The 24,280-nt window shown below is 37.8% G+C and overlaps 1 protein-coding gene across 7 annotated transcripts in view; it reads left to right on the plus strand.

Moving 5' to 3' along the window:
- NLN (neurolysin) overlaps nucleotides 1–24,280 on the plus strand; it is a 90,307-nt gene that overhangs the window by 38,327 nt on the left and 27,700 nt on the right. For 4 of the 7 annotated variants that reach the window (XM_019743911.3, XM_019743902.3, XM_074328889.2 and 1 more), the window contains exons 3-10: nucleotides 3,864–4,012; nucleotides 4,927–4,956; nucleotides 5,589–5,624; nucleotides 11,618–11,725; nucleotides 13,933–14,035; nucleotides 14,651–14,811; nucleotides 19,014–19,149; nucleotides 21,916–22,282. In XM_019743911.3, coding sequence (XP_019599470.3) covers nucleotides 3,864–4,012; nucleotides 4,927–4,956; nucleotides 5,589–5,624; nucleotides 11,618–11,725; nucleotides 13,933–14,035; nucleotides 14,651–14,811; nucleotides 19,014–19,149; nucleotides 21,916–22,282 — 1,090 coding nt within the window. The remainder of the gene's footprint in view (nucleotides 1–3,863; nucleotides 4,013–4,926; nucleotides 4,957–5,588; nucleotides 5,625–11,617; nucleotides 11,726–13,932; nucleotides 14,036–14,650; nucleotides 14,812–19,013; nucleotides 19,150–21,915; nucleotides 22,283–24,280) is intronic. The other 3 variants (XM_074328892.2, XM_074328894.2, XM_074328890.2) reach the window with 1 other exon arrangement.

Below are 24,280 nucleotides of genomic sequence, written 5' to 3' on the forward strand. Positions count from 1 at the left end.
GTTTTCCAATTTCACAAGACATTGATTTTTACATAATGATTAATTAATTGCTTAGAATTGAATTACCTAATAAATTTTTTTATTACATTGGCAAAGGTGCTATAAAATGTACACTCTTATTACACCCACTATCTGGAGAGCATTTTGACAATATATATCAAAACTTTTAAGAAGTTCATACCCGAATCCAGAAATTCCCCATTTAGGCATTTAATCTAAGTAAATAATCAGATACAGAAAAAAAATCATGTATAAATTTATGTACTCTATCATAGCAAAAGCAGGTGGCCACCCATAGGATGGCTCAATAAATTATAATACATTCACCCTCTGTTACACTGTGTAGCCATTAAAATCATGTTTAGGAGTAGTATTTAATGACATAGAAAGAAAGGACATAGAAAACCAGAAGAAAATACACAAATTTGAATAATGGTTAATATCTTGGATGGTGGGTTTAAGGTTGATTATTATTTTTCTCTTTATGCTATTCTCTATTTACATATATTCTACACTTAAAATACATTATTTTTATAATATAAGTATAAACCCTTTGAGTTATATGAAATAAAAATTCATACTAGTGACCTTTAAGGGTTGAATGTATTTTGTAGGACATTTATGGCTGAACAACGTGGTGGTGTATCCAGGCTTCACAATATAGTAGTACTGTATCTGTAGAACTGGATATCATAAACATTTATATGTCTTCTGGAATTTGGAAGGTCGTCCAGAATCCTCCACAGCCCTAGTGACCTGGTCATCTCTTTACCCTCAACAATCCCTGAACACCAAGAGTTTCCTACCCTGTGTCCCACCATAATGGGGACTTGGCTACTTTCTCTGACCTCTGCAGTTATGTTTCAGTTTCTGACTCTACTATCTACCAACTGCTTCATTCTCATTAATGGCCACTAAATCTTGCTACAAGCCTTGAGTTTAAACTCCTAAATAAAAAGGATCTGATTGGTACCATTAGGCACAAAGGGTTGGTCCCCATTAAGCAGAGCTTTCCCGGCAGACAATTTCATATACATCTCCCACCCTGTATGGGGTTTGTCCTGGGTTCAGATACGTCTTTCACTCACTTATGGCCAGGAAGGTATGTTAGCCTAGTAACTTACACATTTAACAGATACCGTGTTTCCCCCAAAATAAGACCTAGCCGGACAATCAGCTCTAATGCGTCTTTTGGAGCAAAAATTAATTTAAGACCCAGTCTTATTTTACTATAAGACCCAGTCAATATGACATAATATAATGTAATGTAATGTAATGTAATGTAATGTAATGTAATGTAATGTAATGTAATGTAATAATATAATGTAATGTAAATACCGGGTCTTATATTAATTTTTGCTCCAAAAAGACACATTAGAGCTGACTGTCCGGCTAGGTCTTATTTTTGGGGAAACACGGTATAAAAATCAGTGGGGGAAAAGAAATATTCTTAAAGAATTATTTTAAATTCTGCTTTTTCTCTAATAATACAGCTTTTAAATATAATTTTACTTTTGTGATATCTGTTCTTGCTCTCCCATAAATTTGTCTTTGTGGGTTAATCCTACTAGGAATACATTTTTAAAGACTGACTTTCTCTTATCTGTGTATGTTCTCGACTTCATTCTGCCTCTAGCAATAGCTATTAAAATCCCATTCGTTTTGTGTCAGGTCCTGGGCATCGGCACTGTTTATAGTTTGGCAGTGACTGCATGAGTCTGGTTCCAGGTCTTTGTGGCAAAGTAAGGAAGGAAATGGTTTTCATTATTATTGTTTGTTTAAGAATACGTTTCTAATTTTAGGCTCCTACATTTTATGCTGCTCATTTAAGTTCTTGTGCAATTTTTATTGCTTCTTAATAATCTTTTTGAGTTCATTTTAAAAAGTAAAAAGAAATTATTACTATATAGTTAATTATATCACTTAAGTGCTGTATAGATTCAATTTTAAATCTGTTCCATTCTTTCTGTAATTAAGGGACATAAAATTATATACTAAATCAAATCCTAAAAGAATAATTGACTAATTTTTTAAAACACACATTATGAATTTATTCAAATATTTGTGGCAATTTTTTGTACCTTTATTTGTAACAATAAAGAGGACTGATATGAGTGAGGTAGCTTGTTTAACTGTACAATTTCTTGGTATATAAAGTATAGCTCTACTGTCTACCATATATTATGTGAGTAAATTTTACCTATTTATAATACCTTCAAAGTACTAAAGATTACAAAGCAAAAATGTATTCATTGTCACACATAACCACAACCATCACTGTAACCCATCCTTACTTTTTTCTATAGTATAGGTTTCACTGACATCAGATTTTTGCCCAATTAAAGTCAAAATACAAATGTATGAAAAACCCAACCTTCAACTTTAACACCAGGTTGGACAATTAAGTTTGTGAACTCATCCTAGAAAAAGTGCTACATGCCTCATCACTACGGTCACCTTCAAAGTACTCCCCTTGGGAAGTTATGCACTGAGATCAGCACCTAGTCCACCTTTGAAAGCAATTTTGGAACTCTTTTTCTGGAATGGCCATCAGAGCTGTTGTCGCATTACCCTTGATGTCCTGAATGTCATCCAAATGTCTTCCTTTCAATATTTCCTTTATCTTTGGGTAAAGAAACAAGTCATTGGGGGCAAGATCAGGTGAGTAGGGAGGGTGTTTTTACTGGCTAAAAAGTCCTCACAGGCAGTGCCGTGTGAGCTGGTGCATTGTCGTGATGCAAGAGCCATGAATTTGTTGGCGAAAAGTTCAGGACATCTAACTTTTTCATGCAGCCTTTTCAGCACTTCCGAATAGTCAACTTGGTTAATTGTTTGTCCAGTTGGTACAAATTCATGATGAATAATACCACTGATACCAAAAAAGGTGAGCAACATAATTGCAACAAGTTAATTGTCCACCTCATGTGTGAAAATTAGAGTAGACCACATTACCACCATCATTTCACAGGGATAGCCCCAGTGTTCAGATGCTTACTGGATATGTCCACTGAGCTTTCTGGGAATCTCCTGAAATTGCATGGAACTTTTTATGTTTATATGAATGTTTGCATTGAGCGAGGGTCTATAACTTCTATTAAATTCTCTAAGAAGTCTGTAGTAAATGTTAAGAACTTCTAAATAAACCCCATCCCACTAAATTCGTCTGCTTGTTTCTTTCTTAATTTTTTTTTAGTTTCAGGTGTGCAAAACAGTGTAATAGTTAGACATTTCACCCCTCCCAAAGTGATGATATCCCCCCCCCAATCTGTTGCCCCTCTGACATCATATATATCGATTTCAATTCCATTGACTCTATTCCCTATGCTGTACCTCTTGTTTCTTAAACATTGTCTCTGCTGCTCCCCAGGCTTGCAATGTCTACTTCTCCAAGCTCCTACTGAGCTCTTCCTCTTGCCACCCATCCTCTATGGTCTAGCCTTCTCCTTAAGGCATCACCCAGTGCCCCAGCCCTTGTTATTGTTGCCTTTGAATCACTATCCCTTCATTTGACAATGAATCTGCTCTGTCCTGTACAGTTTTTTTATCTTTTTATGTACTCTTCCCTGTCCCTCCCGCCCCAGATTATAAAATGCCTCACTATAAGAACTATATCTTTACCTTTCTACATTCCTAGTTCATAAATTACACCCTGACATCCTTTAACGTGTGTTCAGTGCACAACCTATTGTTCCGAATACTACCACTGGGAAAGCTAAGTCCTGCATTACATGCTGTTCCTTAGGAACCGTTAAAGAACGTTATAAAATGAAAAACTTTTATCAGAGTAATCATTCTTCTAGATAGAAGGTATTAATGTTAATACTGATTTGATGAGTCCTTATAGTTTTTTGCTCTGTTAACAGTGGAACGAACCATGCTAGACTTTCCCCAGCATGTCTCGTCTGACAAACAAGTACGGGCAGCGAGTACAGAAGCAGACGAAAGACTTTCTCGTTTTGATATCGAGATGAGCATGAGAGAAGATATATTTCTGAGAATTTCCCACTTACAGGTAAATGGTGTTATAAATCACTTTAAAAGGAAAGCAATCTATAATAATAAAGTAGAAACTTTTGACCAAAAATACAAATCATTTGAATGCTCTTGGGTATTGTTTCTAATTATTATAATGATGGGCATAGCATAGTATTATACGATGTTGTATGATACCACTTAGGCTTCTGTTTCGTTGCTATTTACATTCTCTTAAAATTAAAGACCAGGGGCCGGCCCGGTGGCTCAGGTGGTTGGAGCTCCATGCTCCTAACTCCAAAGGCTGCCAGTTCGATTCCCACATGGGCCAGTGGGCTCTCAACCACAAGGTTGCTGGTTCAACTGCTCAAGTCCCGCAAGGGATGGTGGGCTCTGCCCCCTGCAACTAAGATTGAACATGACACCTTGAGCTGAGCTCCCAGATGGCTCAGTTGGAGGGCGGGCTCTCAACCACAAAGTTGCCAGTTCCATTCCTCGAGTCCCGCAAGGGATGGTGGACTGTGCCCCCTGCAACTAGCAACAGCAACTAGACCTGGAGCTGAGCTGCGCTATCCACAACTAAGACTGAAAGGACAACAACTTGACTTGGAAAACAAACAAACAAAAAATCCTGGAAGTACACACTGTTCCCCAATAAAGTCCTGTTCCCCTTCCCCAATAAAATCTTTAAAAAAAAAAAAAAATTAAAGACCAGCTGTAAAAGAACATCATAAATCTAAGGCTTTTTAGCCATCATGAATTTGATGGTTAAATGTAAAAACCTCTTTGAATTTTCAGTATATTACAAGGTTTATATTAGATTAGATTAACTAGAAGCAAATGGAATTGAGTTGTTTATCTATAAATATTGTGTAGTTTTGGCTATGATATTGATGACAGGTTGTTGATTGTACACACCAGAGTCATTCCTGTTTTTATCCTTACATTTTTCAGGACTCACAGAAATCATGGATAATGAATGTTGTAAGTGGGTCTGTGCTGAGTGTTTTTGATCTTTTTATCACCAATGTTGACTTGCTTTCTAGCATTATCATTATATCTTTGCTTTGAATTTTTATTTCAGCAATTTGTTTGGAAAATAACCAATTTTTTATAATCCTAGGCATTTTTGTTTTATTTTGCATTTTTATTATGCAAAACCTCAAAACTTCTGTTCCTTTTAGCAAATTTTGACAAGAGTTGAAATAAAAAGCAGTGTTATTTCAAATGTTTTATTTGTAACTCACTATAGACTATGTAATCAAGATTTTATTTAGACATATAAGAATATATGCTGTCTATTCTCTCATGTCAGACAAGCATTTTTCACCCTATGATCTATAATCATCTATGTGATTCAGTATTGTTGATCTTTGGGACTACAAAAATAACATGAAATAACTTTATGATTATTCTTTATTAGTCAAATTGTTTCCTTTTTTCTTTTTGACCCCAGTTATTGTTCTGTTTGATTAAAATCATGGCCTTTATAGTCTCCTATTTTCATTTCATCCCAAAATAATCTAATTTCTATTCTAGTAGTATATATATATTTTAAAACTTTCCTCAGATTTTCTAATTGTCTTTGATTACTCTGTTTTCATCCTGACTTCTAGTTCTCATTTGGGATTTTCTATCCTCAAAAAGTAAAGGTATTTCAATTTTCATGTTATTAATAGAGTGTAATGTTTTGTTACTATTCTGCCTTCTCTGATTCTTATCAATGTCATCAAGATATGGGAGATTTGTCACTTTCGATTTCTTTGTTATACTTTTAAATTTTCTATGTATTGCAGACTTAGCCCACTAAATTTCGGGACAAATTGCTTCCTGTACAGTAGACTAGCACAGCATAGTGACCTGATAGTAAACATCAGCACATTCATCAGATTTGTGTATTTGTTTGGGCTGGTCAGCTTCAGGTTTTTATTGTAATGATTTATAGTAGTTTTAGCTTTGGTTCCGTAATTTTTCCACTTTCTAATGGATTGATTACCCTCATCCCTGTGGGTTTATTGTGGGGACGTCATTAGGGGTTTTTACAATGTCTGTTCAGGCTACATCAGAACAATAAAAAATAACTTTTGTGTTGTTTATGTATTGGAGCTTATTTGTTGGATTTAGTTATCTTTAAGTACCTTCCTTGACAAATAATTATGTTTATTTAGGCAGTGTTTTTAAATTTTTTTTTCTAATTACAGTTGACATTCAATATAATATTAGTTTCTGGTGTACAGCATAGTGGTTAGATATTTATATAACTTATGGACTAATTCCCCCAATAAGTCTAATATAGGCAGTATTTTTTTTTAATCTATAACTATCAGTATTAGTTTTCTTCTAGAATTGGGCACTTTAATAAATGGTAAATCTCATTTCACAGTCCTGACAAAGGTTTCTCAATTATTACCTAAAATCCAGCAAAGATAAAAAAGGTTTTATAGACACTCTTTCCATCCATTGGTGGGAAAAATACAGTATCTTCATGTCAAAACAATCCAGGTATATAATATTTTATTCCAGTGGCCTGCTAAGTAATAAGTACAGAAGAGGAATTTATTACCCTGTTTCCCCAAAAATAAGACCTAGCCAGCCAATCAGCTCTAACGTGTCTTTTGGAGCAAAAAATTAATGTAAGACCCGGTTTTATATTATATAAGACCCAGTCTTATGTTATATTAAAATATGACTGGGTATTATGTTATATTATATTATTATATTATGTTATACCTGGTCTTATAGTAAAATAAGACCGGGTCTTATATTAATTTTTGCTCCAGAAGACGCATTACAGCTGATTGTCTGGCTAGGTCTTATTTTCGGGAAACATGGTAGTGAAGTAGAGTCTGAATTATGCAGGCTAAATTGAGACATGTGGTTATCTATTATAATTATATTTTTTCAGAGCTGTGGGCTTTGGTCTTGCAATTCATCTTAGCCATTTAGTGATTTAAACAGAAAAGTTTTAATGTTACTGTATAAATGAATAGGTCACAGGACTAAGTATTGTGATGTACGCTACTAGCCATGGAGACCTAGTACCAAAATAAAGTACAAGAATCAGTACCTTAAAAGTATGGCAAAAAAAGGAGTGGGGGGAAGGGAGGATGGAAGGGAAAAAAGGAGGGAAATAAGGAAGGGAGGGAGGAAGGGAAAGGAAAGGAAAAGGGGAAGGGGAGAGGAAGGAAACTATGTCCAAAATTCGGCATGGTAATTAATGATAATTCCTGTCGCTTAGCAAGCCTTTTTTATTTTGAAATGTATTGAGTCTAGTCATTGGTCATAGCCAATACTACTGAAACTTGCACCTTTGTCAAGCTCTTAAAAGCCGAGGGATCCCATATAAAGCATCAACTACCTTGCCTTAGTTTCCCCACTAGACAGGCACCCCTCTTTGGTGCTTCCCAAGTACTTACCTCTCTGTTCACTCACTACATGATACTGACATTATCTGCTCATGTGTCTTTTTTTCCCTTCGTGTGACGTAAAGCACCCCTAGGATATTCACCTTGTTTCCCTGCTGCCTGGCACGAATAGGAGCTCAGTAAATGTATGTTGAATGGAACTGAACTAGGCCCAATTCAAATGTGTCTTCATGCAGTGTGGTTCCCCCCTCTGTCCTCACGTTGCCTGTGGCCCACACAAAAGCAGCACATTTTACGATGGCATATTGAGTTTGTAGTTAGCACGCAGGCCTTTTGGCAGCCTTTCTGTCCAGAATGTCCACAGCCTCCCAAGGATGTCCTCTGTACAATAGGACAGAAACTTAACAGTAAATGTAACTGGTTGAAAAAAACAAACAGGAAAAAAACTGCAAAAATAACATTTAATTGAACAAATTATACTTCTGTTTTAGTTATTGCAATAGGATCTGGATTATCATAGTCTTTTGCCTTATATTTCTTTAGCATATTTGAAGTTTATGAATCAGTTTTTCTAAATGATATTCAGTGGAACATACTAGCTTAATCCTCAGAGTTCTTTTAACAACATTGCAATTTCTACTTTGTGTGGACAATGCAGAAAATCCCACTGAAGTTAGCAACTGAGAATGTGGAGGTCTTGTGGAGAAAACGGCAAGGTCATGGGAAAGACAGTGGGGAAGGTTTGGGGGAAATTGAGAAAATTTTTCATTTTTTTTATTATGAAATTCTAAAGAATGATAATGAATTAAGGATGGTAATGTAGTAGTATGGCATGTCGGGCAAAGAACAAAACTAAGAATATGAAGAATTTATTTGTCCCCACTTTCACCACTAATAGCTGTGTGATCTTAGGAGAATCATTGACCCTCAGTTTTCTTGTAAAATTAAAATGCAAAATATAAGCATATGTGTGTAAGAGTATGTGTGTGCATTCACACATTTATATAAAAGCTTTTCGTTGCAGGAGGAAGTTAGAGCGGAAACTAAATCTTGTCACCACAGAGATGTAAAAAGAGCCCTGCTGTCAGATTATATAAATTTGAAAATTTCTTCAGAGAACTTTAGCCCCTCCCGCCCCGTCCCCACTCCTAAAGAGGAGAAACTTCACCCATGAAAGGCCTGAGACCTGGTTCAGATTCAAGGGTATTAAATTCTTGTTTAGAAAGGAAGATGCAACCACAGCAGAGCAGTCTAGAAGTGTTGGCTAATTCCCTCTTAGAAAATCTTTGAGCAGTGTGTAATTCTGACGCTGGCTGGCTAGCATAAGGGAGAATATTATTATACTGTGATCAGCTCTGGGCCAGAAATGTGCTAAAGAAGCACATTTTACAAGCACCTTACTCCTACCAGAGACCTCTGCAGGTTTCCGAGACCTCAGAGTCTGACTGGCAAAGGATGTCTGGTTATAATTGAGTCAGATTTTTGTTATGTGTCATTTTTGTGGTAAGTCACATATTTTGGTACAGATAATTAATCATTTTAATAGGACCTAATTCAGGGCTGATTGATCTCAGAACATCCTTCTTCTACGTGTTTATACTTATATTAACTACTTGGTGAGTATGTGGTTTTACCTAATCTAGACCATGAATTTGGAGTTTACTATGCTGCGTATACTTCTAGGCTTTCTGAAGTAGCAGCCTTGCTATTCCCAGATATGGCAAGTCCAGGCCCCCCTACTACAAGAGCCAATCTTGATCAAGCAGAGTGTAGAGTAAGAATTCTGCTTACATTTGCTGGTGAGACTTGCTATGAGCCTCTGTCCTTAGCCCAGAGCTAAATGTGACTGGTGAACCCCGAGAACCCAGGTACACACACTGCTGTCCAGTGGTGTGCCTAGCTCCTATCTTGGTCACTGCCCTGCTTGGGAAGTCCCTCTGCTCTGTATCTCAGCCTGCTCACTTGGGTCCTTCACAACTTACCCAGCTCTTGCCAGGCCCCTTTCACTGGGGATTTTTTCCTTCTCCCCCTGCTATACATAGCTACTGCCTACGTTCTCTTCAACCTTACAACTTCCAGTCTTGTACTGTCTACAGACTCCTGTTGCCATGGCCCACACCTCAGGACAGACTTCCTGGCGCTGTTAAAGCCAGGTTAGGGGCGCCCAGATGGCTCAGTTGCTTAGAGCCTGAGCTCTTAACAACAGGGTTGCCGGTTCGATTCCCACATGGGCCAGTGAGCTGCACCCTCCACAACTAGATTAAAGACAATGAGCTGCCTCCAAGCTGCCTCTGAGCTGCTGGAGGGGCTACCAGATGGCTCAGCTGGTTAGAGCATGAACTCTTAACAACCAGGTTGCCAGTTCAATTCCCTCATGGGATGGTGGGCTGTGCCCCCTGCAACTAAGATTGAAAACAGCCACTGGACTTGGAGCTGAGCTGCAACCTCCACAACTAGGTTGAAGGACAGCGACTTGGAGCTGATGGGCCCTGCAGAAACACACTCTTCCCCAATATTCCCCAATACATTTTTTTTTTTTTTTAAAGCATGGGGTTTATCACATCTACATGAGCACTGTAATTTGAACTGCTGGCCATCCCTGAGGGAACCAGCCCCTAGCCCAGTTATCTCCCGAGCGATTCTGAGTTCTTCCCATTGCAGACACCTGTGGCTGCTGGGATCCCAGTCTGTGCCAATACCAGCTAGGGAGTGTTCCAACTCCAGTCTTGCCAGCATGCTCAGAAATTCTCCAAGGACATTAAAGAAGGTTATTATGGAAAAAAGAGTCTGACTGCTCTCTGCCTCCACTGAGCATAAACTCAGAGGAAAGTGTGAGTAATGTATGCACAACAAGTATTTTACTACTGTGACATAAAATTTTTTATTGATCGGCAAAGTGAGATACAGATTGTTGTATTAAGTAGTACCCTCAGTTAGAATACAACTATTTATCTGCTGCAATAAAAATGTAAAAACATTACAGAACTATTGCAGCAAGAGCCTTGTGACAATCAAATGCAGGCTCTAGAGCTAAGCACAGTTCTTTTAAAGATATAATTAGTTGGGAAAATCTAAAGCTCAGGGATGGACAGCCCAGATCTTTCATGGGGAGAGAGTGCAGCTATTGGTAGGTCTCTAAGGCTGAGAGGTCTCTCAGGCTCTAGAGACAGAAGGCCTTCATTGACTCAACCAAATCCATTACACCTGCCGAGTCTGTCCAGAGTCCATTTCCTGCCAGGCACCCCAACTGACCAGCCATCCAGGTATGCCATGTACTGTGTTTCCCCAAAAATAAGACCTAGCCAGACAATCAGCTCTAATGCGTCTTTTGGAGCAAAAATTAATACAAGACCTGGTATTATATATTATATTATATTATGTTATGTTATGTTATGTTATAAGATATTATAGTAAAATAAGACCGGGTCTTACATTAATTTTTGCTCCAAATGATGCATTAGAGCTGATTATCCGGATAGGTCTTATTTTCAGGAAAACATGGTCTATATATTCTGCCACCTGTTTTGAAGAACTGTCTGGTGTTTTTGTACCTTGCTGTGGCTAGGGGAATTTTCCGTTTTCCCCCAGGGCCCTTCTTTATTTGGAGTGAGTGCTGTTTGAGTTGCCCCTTGCAGGTTCAGCAGTACTATCCAGCTTTCCTCCTCTGTGTGCAGTGCTGACTCATTTTCCCCAGATACCTGTACGTACACAGCATGCTGTAATCCCTTGATCTCTCTTGCCAAATGACAATAAGGTATTTTTAAAGTGTTGGAAGCCTTTTCCTGGGGTTTTATCCAGCTGTCCTTTTTTTGGTATGTTGGCAAAAGAGTCCTACTCTCCATTTGTGTAGAATTTGCTCTTTATTTTTATTCCTACCTTTGAAATGGAACCAGGGTAGCAAATAATAGAAAATTAAATTCAGGTGATTGATGATAAGGAATATGTTTTGTGAAAAAGACCACTTGGTCATAGAGAATGCTCAGAATGAGATTATGCAAATGTTTCTGTTATCACACTTGCAAATGGTACAGGCACTCTTGATTCTGAGGCAAAGCAAGGTAAATCTGCTTAGCTTTTTATGTGTTTAATTTTTCTGTTTTAAATGAACAGAAGCTCACTAAAGCGTAGAGAAATTAGGTCTTCAAAAGGATCTGCTTCATAATCACCTATGTGCTTCATGGCCCAACTAAGATGATGAATAGATTTGCTTTGGCCTCATGGTTTATAATTGACCCAAGCACTGTTGTAACAGAAATGGTTGTCACACTCTTTAATTTCAGGAAACCTGTGATCTAGGAAAGATAAAGCCTGAAGCCAGACGATACTTGGAAAAGTCAATTAAAATGGGAAAAAGGAATGGGCTCCATCTTCCAGCAGAAGTACAAAATGTGAGTTTATGTTTCCTTTTCTTATTGGAACAAAAAAGAATAAATAAAACAAAATACAACAAAAAACTGGAACTAGGGAAACGTGTATTATGGGAAATAACGCATAATGCAAATCCATTTACAATGTATTTGATAGTCAATGGTAATAAATTCTACAACTCTTATTAACGTCATGGTCAGTGACGAACAACTGATAACTGAATTGTTCTTTAATTGTTTCCAATTTTTATTTGTTCCATGTATTCTGGGCTTGTTTTCTCTGCTTTGTTTTGTTCTCTGATAGCTAGTTCCAGGTCTTCATAGTTCATTTGGATTCTCATTCCCATGGTCTTACAGAGATAGGGCACTGGTAATAAAATCCTTATGATGGAGAATTTTTAAGCCGGCACTTTGGAATGGAGTGCCCTATGGTTAATATACAAGTATGCATGCCCCTTGTGGGCAGAGAGACTAGCTGCTTCAAAGTGCTTCTCAAACTTTTCTTTTGTATAACGCCCGTCAGATCTTCTGGTTTCAGAAATAAACTCGGCTGCAGAATTAACTTTATTCTTTTGGAAAGGAAAAAAACAACCCATGATTTATTTCCAGGCGATTCTTCTAGGCAGTAAAACTAGACACAAGTTAGAAAGAAATCCAAACCAAGTGATGTCAGCATGGCAGCTATACCTGAAGGCACCACTGAGATATGGCACCTTTCTCCCACCTAAATGCTCTTTGAACATCTTCTATCCTCTTGATCCTAGTTACAGGAGAAATATAACTGATCTGTCTTATCTGACTTGCCCTTTGGTTAATCAGTTCTGTTTGGGGCACAAACACTGTGTTAGTTAAAATGTGTTTGGTTGCAGCTAACAACACTGCTGAAACAGTAAAAGCGATTTATTTGCTTGTGTAGCTGGGAGGTCCAGAGGTATTTGGGCTTCAGGGGTTAGTTTGGTCCAGATGCTCAGTGGCGACTTTTCTATTTCTCTACTCTGCCTTCTTCAGTGTTACTACTATCCAAAGGGGGCTACCTTTTATTTCTAAAATGGCTGCAAATCTAAAAACCCCACCATCCAGAAGCACATAGAGTAACCCTCATCAAGCCTCCCCTCATGTCTTAATAGCCCAGATTGAATCCTATGCCTAATCCTGAGTCCCCCTTTAGTCAGAGGAATGCCAGGCCTGGGTCATCTGAACCAGTCGCTACTGCAGCGCGGATGGGATTACCCAACTGGTGCAGAGGTCGCATCCTTGGAACTTCAGATCGGGTCCCGCTCCAACCACATGAGTCCTGCAGAGTGGGGAGGAAGTGAGAGAGAACTTGGGGAGACAACCAGAACATTTGCAAATGGCACTAAATATGTGTTAAGTCAGCAGTCTCAAACTTAGTGGCCTTCAGAATTACCTGGAGGGCTTGTTAGAACTCTGATTAGAGGGACCTACCTCTGAAAGCTTGTGTTTTGGTAGATTTGGTGTGTCTCAAGAATTTGGATTTCTAACAAATTCCCAGGTGATGATGATGCTTCTGCTCAGGGCCACACTTTGAGAACCAGTGTGGTTTATATAAATTTCATTATCTTGCATTTTTAGAAGAGTGAGACAGATTAATAAAGTTATTTCCTGTTTTTTTCTTCTGGTTTCCTTCTATTGCTTCCTTTGATGTCCCACCTAATACTTTTTATACAAATGTTAGGGCTCATGAGTCACCTTTGTTTGCAAACGTTCTACAAAACTCAGACATAACTTTTCCCAAAGTAGCCATAGAATTGATTACTCAGTTCTTATCTCTTGACTTACTTCAGCGCCAAGTACTGGTTTACTAAATTAAAATTTTGAATTGGAAAAGATAGGAAATATGCTAGTTGTTAATATTAATGGGCACTAGATTCATTCATCCACTCAGCAACTATTTATTGTGGGTGAGCTGTGTACTAGTTTCTGCTTTGACTATACCTCGTAAATTTACTTAGTTCTTGCACATTTACAACAATTTCTAACATATCTCCTGGATTGCCTTTTTGTACATATTACATACAGATACTCATGGACACAACACAGAAGACTGCAGAAAAGTATTTTATCAAGCACATCTCTACGAAAGTATTTCCTGAGGGTTGGGTACAGAAGTCAATCTTCATATAAAAGTGAAACTTATTTGACTGATGATGATAAGTATGGAAGTTTCATTTTACTGTTAATGTCCTGTATTTCTGTCTTTGTTTCAGGAAATCAAAGCAATGAAGAAAAGAATGAGTAAGCTATGTATAGACTTTAACAAAAACCTCAATGAGGATGATACCTTCCTTGTGTTTTCCAAGGCTGAACTTGGTAAAATTTTGTTATTTTTTTTCTAGATTAAATTAGATAATTTAGGCAAATAATTCACCTTATAGTTTGTCAAATCAAAGTTAAAAGAATTCTTTGAAAAAGTGATACTGTGCCTTCTACATAACCCACTGTCCCTTCCACAGAAAAGACAACCAAACCATGCGTAGATTTTAGGCCAATAAGAGTATGTACTGTTTCTAGATACAGTCCTGAGGAGATTTCATAATCTTTCTTGATAATTTATGCTGTTTAACAGCCTTTGGTGCACTGAAAATTTTTTTGCTTCACAAGGTCCTGTATAGTGTAAGTAAACTAGTCTCTTCTTATTCTGTTCTGGGTTTTGCTTGGCTTGCTTTTCTGCCTGTTCTTCATCCTAACGCCATCTGCACAAGTGCACTGAAGCCTATTTATAATTTGAATCACCATCTCCTAAGCCCCCTGTTCTCTAACACCACCCCATTCCAATAACATCAAAATGATATTGTGAGAATTTTCATTATTTTACTGGAATTTTACTTCACAAAATTTCTGGAGTTCTTCAAGACACCACGTCAATGCTAAATTAACCAATAATGAGTTGGAAAATTTGATGTGTGAGAAAATGATTTTTTGCAGGTGCTCTTCCTGATGACTTCATTGAAAGTTTAGAAAAGACAGTCGATGACAAGTATAAAATTACCTTAAAATATCCACACTATTTTCCTGTCATGAAGAAATGTTGTATCCCTGAAACCAGAAGGAAGTTGGAAATGGCTTTTAATACAAGGTGTAAAGAGGTACTATAAATGTTTGCCTTTTTGTTGTTGTTTTTATGGAAGATTTTAAGAAAAGGGTTTGTTTTGTTTACCAATGTTGAAGTCAGCTCAGAGACTAATATTCCTATTTGTGTGAGCATCATGCTTCCTAATTCCTCACACCTACAAGATTTAGCTTTTTGCTTGCTCATTGGCAACCTGCGTGGTATGGCCATTGGCGAAGCTATTCTAATAAAAGTAGTCTGGATTAAATAAACTGAAAGTTGTATTCTTCTCCCAAGTCAACAGTCCACGGCTGGTGGGCCATCTCTCTTTCCTCAGCAAGTGACTTTCAAGGGCATTTCAGTTGTCACCATTTCCCAGCCTGTTGGGAAGAGGGAAAATATAGAACAAAGCAAGCACTTAGGATGACCTGGAAATGACATACATCAAATCCGTTCACATCCCATTGACCCAAATTCCATCATAGAGCCATATCTAACCGCAGGGGAGACTGGGAAATGTAGTCTTTATTTGACAGCCATATGCTCAACTGAGTGGATTCTATTTGTAAGAGGAAAAAAGTAAAAATTAGAAATGGATTTTAAAAATCAACTACCCAGCTGCCCCGCGGTCTGTCTTTCTGGCTATCCAAGTCACCATGGGCACCTTGTTAACCCCATGTCAAATCCATTCACCATGTGTCATATCCCAACCAGTTACTGCCTCTAGGACTAGGCTCTCTGAGTGATAACAAAGTCCGCCCCAGTTGTTGCTTCTCATGAAACGTATGAAAGGGAAGACAAGTTGTCTGGCCCTCTCACCCCCAACACACACACCCAGTGGTAGAATAGGAACAGAATAACCACACTGAAAATTCCCATTTGGAAAAAGAAAGAATGGGAAATGTAGCACGCCCATACCGATTTTCAGAAACAGCTTGGCAGGAATTATGAGGATTCCACTTGGTGAAGTTCCTTGGCTAGCCCATTGTACTTACTAAGTCTCCTTTCTGGCAGGAATTTCTTTAACAATTATACTCCATGGCCCCTGGTTTTGCCTGCAGGGAATTCTTTCCTGTCCATTACCCTCCATGACCATATCCAGGAAGCAGATTCCTGCTGATGTCAGTTTGAAGCCTGAGGGTTGCTTTAGGAATCAAACAATCATAAGCTTTTGTAAGCCAGGCTTATATCTTTGGTAATAAAATCCCATTGAAACCTTAGTAGGTTTCTTGTCTGTTTGCTTCCATCAGCCTCATGTTAAAATAACTGTATGCAAAGATTCCTTTTGGTCATAGTTTTTAAACCTACGAAATCTTATATACTAGCTGGAGTCCACTTTGGGGCCCTCTGAAACAGTTGGCTTGAGGAGAAAGGCATGATTCTCAAATTTCTGCAGTTCAATAACTCTGAGTCACAGTCCTTTCTCCTGATGTTAGGATTACAGGGCAATTGGCTTTTCCAGGCATCCGAAGCCCCAGATTGTGGTCCATCCTTAAGCAGAACCTCTCTTAGCGGAATTCTTTTCCTTCCATCTTTGCAAACTGATCAATTCTCACTTGTGTTTATCTCTGTCATGTAACCTTTCTAAAAGCAACAAATGCCAACAAATATACACCAAACATTATTAGTTTTCCCAAAGAATTCCCCTACAGCTAAGACTCAGTAGGTAACTGGCCTGCTCTCCTAGTTATGGCAAGCAGCAGTTTTAACTGTTATCCATGATACAATGAGGATTACCAGCTTCCCAGCCTGCAATGTCTGCATCCTCACTTTCCATTTCTTTATATTTTTCATTTTTGTCATAACAGCGCCTTATTGCTATCAGTCTCTGTGGATATTAGGGTATAGATTATGCAACTATACAAAAGTTACTGTACTAACCAAAAGCACAGTGACTCAAATAAGATAAAAATACCTCTTCAGAGAGGATAAATATCTGCCAGGTGGTGGGAAGACTGGGGAATTATTGCTTAATGGTTACCAAGTTTCTGTTTGGGGTGTTGGAAAAGTTTTGGAAACAGATTGTGGTAATGGTTGTACAACAATGTGAATATAATTAGTGCCACTGAATTGTACACTTAAAAATAGTGAAAATGGTATATTTTATGGTATATGTGTTTAACCACAATTTTTTTTAAAAAGGTGAATGGTCTAGAGCTGGAGGTGAATGGTCCAGAGCTGGAGGACATTTCTGCCATCCTTAGTTATGTGGCTTCTAGGGTCATTGTTGTCATCTTCAATACAGCTAGCAAGACAAGCATCTATAAAGAGATGACCCAGAAATTTCACTCATCACCTCATTAACATTCCACTGTCCCATTGTGTATCATCTAGCCACAACTAGATTCAAGGAAGTCTGGGGAAAGTAGTCAGGTGACCATGTGTCCGGCAGAAACTCAGAGAATTCTAGTAGTAGAAGGAAGAATAGGGGAATAGATATTGGGAGAAAATTGGTAGTCTGGAGAGAAGGTCTGAGGAAACTGAAAAAGGTAAACGACAAACACAACCTAGTTAATTTTAGACCTTGGAGAATTATACTATGTGTTTTCTCTTATCCATGTTTCCATTCTAATTTTAAAGTAATAATAATTATAACAGATAATTACGTAGTGTTTGCTCTTGTACCAAGCACTTTTCTGTGCTCTTTACATACATTTTCATTTGAATCGCCCTATGACTTAGCTACTTTTATTATCCATATCTTACAGATGAGAAAACTGAGGCTTAGAAAGGTTAAGGGACTTGCCAACTGTCAGACAACTGGTAAATGGTGGAGACAAATTTTGAACCCAGGTAGTCTGACTTCGATGTGTGATGTTCCTTAGAAAGAGGTCTATAAATAATTTGCTGATTTAATCATTGGGAGAAGTTTTTCTTTGACATTTATTTTTTATTTTTGTTTTTTTCAGTTTTTTTATTGGGGAACAGTGAGCTTCCCCAGGGCCCATCAGCTCCAACTCGTGTCCTTCAGTCTGGTTGTGGAGCGAGCAGCTCAGCTCCAAGTCCAGTTGCTGTTTTCAATCTTTAGTTGCAGGGGGTGTAGCCCACTATCCCATGTAGGAACTGATCTGGCAACCTTGTTGTTGAGAGTTTGCGCTCTAATCAACTGAGCCCTCCGGTTGCCCTTCTGGAAGCTCACCGGCAGCTCATTGTCTTCAATCTAGTTGTGGAGGGCGCAGCTCACTGGCCCATGTGGGAATTGAACTGGCAACCCTGTTGTTTAGAGCTCGAGCTCTAACCATCTGAGCCATCCGGGTGCCCTTGACATTTATTTACCTTTCCTTTTATTGTTTAAAAAAACTATAAAGCAATATCATTATTTGCATCTTGAACACAAATAAAATACAGAAAAATGTTTGTAATAATTTAAGAAAAATCTCTGAAACATTTTTAAGTGTAGAGTTTTGTGGCATTAAGCATATTCACATTGTTGTACAAACATTGCCACCATGCGTCTCCAGGCGTTTTCATCTTTCCCAACTGAAACTCCATACGCATGACACACTAAGTCATTGTTCTCCCATTTTGTTTATCCATTGGTGAATATTTGGGTTGCTTCCACCGTTTGGCTGTTACTAACATAATGTTGCAGTGAACACAAATGTACAAATATCTGTTTGAGTCCTTGCTTCTTCTTTTTTGGGATATGTAACCAGAAGTGGAATTGCTGGATCATTTGGTAATTCTCTGCTTAACTTTTTTTTTTTGAGGACTGTTTCCACAGTAGCTGCAGCAATTTACGTTCCCATTCGCAATGCACAAAGATTTCAAATTCTCCACATCCTCGTCAACACTTGTTATTTTCTGGGTTTTTCTGAAGTGGCAAATTTTGTGTTATGAATATGTGACCACAAAATAAATTAATTAAAAGAAGAAGACTATGTTACCACAATGTAAAAAATATTTAGGTATCAATATTTGATGTAGTCCTGTCAATGAAACTAAATGCGGAATCACTATCGTCTTTAAGAATACATTTTTACTCTAAGTTTACAGTACCTAAAATTTTATTAAGACCTCATACCTAGCTCCTGAGGTTTAAAAAGTCAGTTATTTCAGAAATACAATTGGATCATGAATTAAAAAAAAAAAAAAAGAAATTCTGTAGCATTGAAATAATTTACTAGAAGTTGAGATGGTCTAAAAATATTTGACGTCTCACCAACCTAAAAATACATGTAGTAACTATTTTAAAGTTTTAGAGCTAGCTAATTATTATTTTTTGTTGTTTATTACTAGGAAAACACCACGATTCTGCAACAGCTACTCCCACTTCGGGCCAAAGTGGCCAAACTACTCGGCTACAGCACACATGCTGACTTTGTCCTTGAAATGAATACTGCGAAGAGTACAAGCCATGTAACAGCTTTTCTAGGTTAGGTTCTTCTTTTTCCAGTCACTTGTATATTTACATTTCTTTTTTTCTATGACTGTTTTGCTGCATAGTACCAACTTGACAGAGGGTCTCCGAACATAATATGCTTTTGAGGACATCCTGTTTTTCATTCATTTAAGAGAAAGTTATTGATCACTTACTCTGTGTCAGGTAACGTGCTTGGTTCTAAGGTTTGATCATTGTTTATATTACTATTATAGTAATAGTAATGGCTTCATTCTAGCTTGTATCTTTGGAATTTTTATACTAATGCCTAACAAGACATCTAGCGTCCTAAAAGACAGTATTATATTAGCCCAGTGCCAATAAGTAATTGGTAGTTATAGCATGGCTACTTATGAATCCATATGAAATAAGCTGACAAATATGAAACAAATGAAAATAAAATATATAAACAAAAAAATAAGCATTTTATATTCCAGAAGCCACTTATTATATACAAAACTAATATAAAATAATATACGTGAAAACTGTTATCTGATAACTATATTCACATTCATTTAAAAGCACTTTTTCATTAATCTTTTTAAAATCAAGGTTCTTAGGTCTGTGACATTTAGTCATTGGTGCTCTATCACTCTTCCCCATCCCTATCTCAGTCTAGGTATCACTATTCCAATAGTCACTCTGTTTTTCTCTTTCATCTTAGTGAAAATGGTTGACTAACATAGCCATGGTAAAGATACTGATTTTCATTGTAATTGTCTCTAATCAGAGTTCACTGAAGTATGATTTTTTTTTTAACTTTCCTCATTGACCCTTTTCAAACTTGATTCGCCTTTAACAACCAGTCAAAGTTTGTAGCCTATAACTTTGGTGTCTTTTTATTAGCTTAATTAAGTTGGGTATTATTAATAATGGGTTAAAATCAGCCTTCAGCCCAAGACTTACTCCACTATGTCCTTAATGCACATACCTTGAGTTATTAATATGTACGAGGTCTGACAGTTAAGTTCATGAACTTGTTGCAACAATGTTGCTAACCTTTTTTGATATCATAGGAATTATTCATTATGAATTTGTACCAACTGGACAGTTAACCAAGTTTACTATTTGGAAGTGCTGAAAAGGCTGCGTGAAAAAGTTAGACGAAAATGACCTGAACTTTTTGCCAACAATTCATGGCTCTTGCATCACGACAATGCACCAGCTCACACGGCACTGTCTGTGAGGGAGGTTTTAGCCAGGAAACAAATAACTGTATTGGAACACCCTCCCTACTCACCTGATCTGGCCCCCAGTGACTTGTTTCTTTACCCGAAGATAAAGGAAATATTGAAAGGAAGACATTTTGATGACATTCAGGACATCAAGGGTAATGTAATGATAGCTCTGATGGCCATTCTAGAAAAAGAGTTCCCAAATTGCTTTGAAGGGTGGACTAGGCTCTGGAGTCAGTGCATAGATTCCCAAGGAGAGTACTTCAAAGGTGACCGTACTGATATTCAGCAATGAGGTTTGTAGCACTTTTTCTAGGATGAGTTTGCGAAATTAATTGTCCAACCTCATATGCTGGCATCAGATATGACATGTAGCAGGTGTTCCATAAATGGTAGCTATTTGTTATTATATCATTCATTCATTCATTCATTCATGAGACATTTATGAAATAACTTCTCTCTATATTAGGCAGTGCACTAAATGGTAAGACCATGGAAAGGAATAAGATGAGGTCTTTTCCTTATTGAATTTTCCACTGAGTGGTGACAACAGATTTTTGAACAGGTAATTGCCATCTAGTCTAATGCATGTTATAGGAGAGAATGGCTCAGGGAGTTAACAGATTTGGTGAGAATGTTTTCTTCAATGGTGACAGCATCTACTGAAATTTTTCCTTAATAACGACTTGATTAAGTTAATTTTTTAAAGTAGTTTTCCCTCCAATTTAAAATGGTCATATTCCCGTCTGAGTTGTCCTCTTGCTGCTCATAGTCACTTATTTTCTGACAGGCCTCATCAGAATATCTCTTCGTATCTCCTATGAGTTTCCCCCTTTCTCTTCGCAGCACGCCTCAGACTGTTACCTTCACCCCACACAGTGGGGCTGCCTCCCTAACTGCCTTGTCCCTTACAGAGCCAAACACGTTTGTCTTACATAGGAACACATTGTGAAGAATAAATAAATAATAAGAGCATATTTATTTCACCAAATACAGTGAAATAGTCAAATTAATTAAACACAGTATATAAATTGTGGTATCCATCTAAACAGTGGAATTGCTGTGTCAAAATAGATTTCTTTGTAGGAATGGGGTAGTGACAACTACACCCATGGCCATCAAAGGCACTGAGCAGTTTTAGTACTGATCACAGGTCGCCTTGGGTTTATTTTCCCTGCCTTCCTGGGGAGCCTCAGCTCATTGAAGAATAATCATGCCCATGAGTTTAGTTTCACTATTGCTTTGTTCCCTGAATTGATAACACTCTTGAGTCAGAGTTCTCTGAGATAAACTTCAGCTTTGTTGATGCTGTGAGGAAGTGGCCTGGTTTGGGTGGTGCTAAAAGGAAAAGGAGCGAGGAGCCATAAAATAGATTATCTTGAAGAGAACAGCAGTGCTGTCACAATGGAGTCTGCTTTCCCTTCCCCCCTCTATCCCTCCCTCCCTGCTTCTCTGCCTCGCTTTCAGTTTATCTGTATCAAGTACTGCAAAGAAGAAAGCACCATGCCACACACGAGTGGTATGTGGGAACATGCTTGCCCCCAAGAGCAATAGATCATTGAGATTTTTCACACTTCCCTTACAGATGATTTAAGCCAGAAATTAAAACCCTTGGGTGAGGCAGAACGAGAGTTCATTTTGAATTTGAAGAAAAAGGAATGTGAAGAGAGGGGTTTTGAATATGATGGGAAAATCAATGCCTGGGATCTGCATTACTATATGACTCAGACAGAAGAACTCAAGTTCTCCATAGACCAAGACATCCTCAAGGAATACTTCCCAATCGAAGCGGTCACCCAAGGCTTGCTGAACATCTACCAGGAGTTGTTGGGACTTGCATTTGAGCAAGTGACAGATGCTCATGTGTGGAATAAAAGTGTTACACTTTACACCGTGAAGGACAAAGCCACGGGAGAAGTTTTGGGACAGTTCTACTTGGACCTCTATCCAAGGTACTGACGATCACATTGTTTGAAGGGACTTTAGGGATTTGACTCCTACCCAGACTAAAGCTCTTGTCTTCCATCGTTCTCTTCCCTGGTGCTTAGTAAAGATATTAAAGATGTGGACTCTGAAGCCAGAATGTCTGGCTCCATCACTTACTAGGCAGGTTCTTCATGTTTCTGTGCCTCAGTTTCTTTACAGGCCTATAAAATGGGAATGCTAATCCTACCTGCTTTGTAGGGTTGTTGTAAGGATAAATGGCTAATTACGTGCAAAGCATTAATCAGAGACTACCCAGCATATGGCAAGTGCTTCATGTTAGCAGCTACTAGCAGCAGCAGCAGCAGCAGCAGCAGCAGCAGCATCTAGTTCGTGTACTGCATTTACTTCATTTAAAATTGACCCCCAGAATGTTTGTTGTTCAGGTGATGTGTCTGCCAGTATTCTGAAATCTATAGCCACTACCCCTGAGTCTTATATAGTAGGAACAGCAAAATCTTTGTAGTCAGTCAAACTTGAATTGGAATGTTTGAGTGACATAACCTCTTTGAGACTCTGTTTTCTCATCTGTAATATGGGACTGATTATCCCTTTGCAGGATTGTTTTGTGCGTTAAACTATATATGCAAATTACCAGGCTAGGTATTCAGTTAATGGTAAGAATTAAAAATATTATTATATCTGTAGCATGTGGTAACTTGGGACTCTACAGTGTTTCATCAGACAGAAAAGGATCACTTTCTCTCTAGCCTGCTTTCTAAAACAAAGCCAGTGTGTTACAGTTACTAATCCATTTTACTATAAATATGCCAAAGGATATTACGGTATTTATCTAGTTCAGTAGCAATAACAAGTTTGAAATTCAGACTTTGGGTGACATCAGGTAGCTGATTGCAAAAAGGCTAGAAAACTGTTGTTCAGACAGTGGGCAGAGATATCTTATCCCAATGCTCTATGGACTTTCTTGCACTTCTGAGATGAGCTAAAAATAAACCCATGTCAAATGTAGATAGGTAGGTCTATTTTTAATTGAAAAGTGTCAGCATACAGTTTTAAGCCAAGAACTTTTTCAGGGGTTAATCCTTCAACATTGGAGCTTCTTATAACTGTCTCCATATTCTCTTCCCTTGTCAAAGATAGTTCTTGCCACCCCATCCTGCTATCTCTCTGCCAAGAGATAATTGGTTTCTTTGAGATCTGGCCGTTGCTACCAGCAGTCTGGTATGGGGACCAGAGGACGATCTTTTGTGAGAGTGATGACAAGTGACCTACTTAATATTCACTTCCTGTCACCTTACATGCTTGCTTCCTAAAGGATTAAGTTGGGTTTTGGGGGTTTGTTTGTTTGTTTGTTTGTTTGTTTGTTTTTGTCTAACTCAAAAAAAGAATACATGGACTAGATTCAGGAACAGACCATTTTTTATATCACATTTCAATTTTCACTAATCAAATACTAAGATTCTCAAACAAAACAAAAACACTCTGAGGGTTCCAACATAAGATGCCAGCTAAGGACATTCTTTAAAATCACCAGCATTTTATTTTTAAAAATGTAAAAAAGCATAATCTCAGAATAAGGAATCCTTTGAAGTTAAATAAATCAAGTTTATTTTTTTTAAAGAAAGGTAAAAACCCCTCAATGTCACTGATTTTTTTTTTTTAATTGGTAGGAAGTCTTAGATTTTAAGCGATTCTTAGATTTTTTTTTTTTTAATTCTCCAAATATTTTTGGAAGAAAATGCAGCTGTTGTTTCTCCAACACAGTAGCACCCATATTACTCTCAAATCAAGAATAATTTTGTTGCCTTTCATAATATACCAAGAGGTATAAAATGTAACAGGTTAAACGCCTCCCAGATTACTTTAGTTTTCCTAGGTTAAAAATAAGATTTGTAGATCTGTTTACTTGTTTACACATTTCCAGCTAACTCCATGAAATCATTCCAGAAACACTGATGGGCCCATTGAACAACCCAAGGTTGGGCTGCCTGAAATTTTTATCAAAT

Source organism: Rhinolophus sinicus, chromosome 3 (assembly GCF_057876585.1).
Source record: "Rhinolophus sinicus isolate RSI-liver-muscle chromosome 3, RSI-T2T, whole genome shotgun sequence".
Taxonomy (NCBI): domain Eukaryota; kingdom Metazoa; phylum Chordata; class Mammalia; order Chiroptera; family Rhinolophidae; genus Rhinolophus; species Rhinolophus sinicus.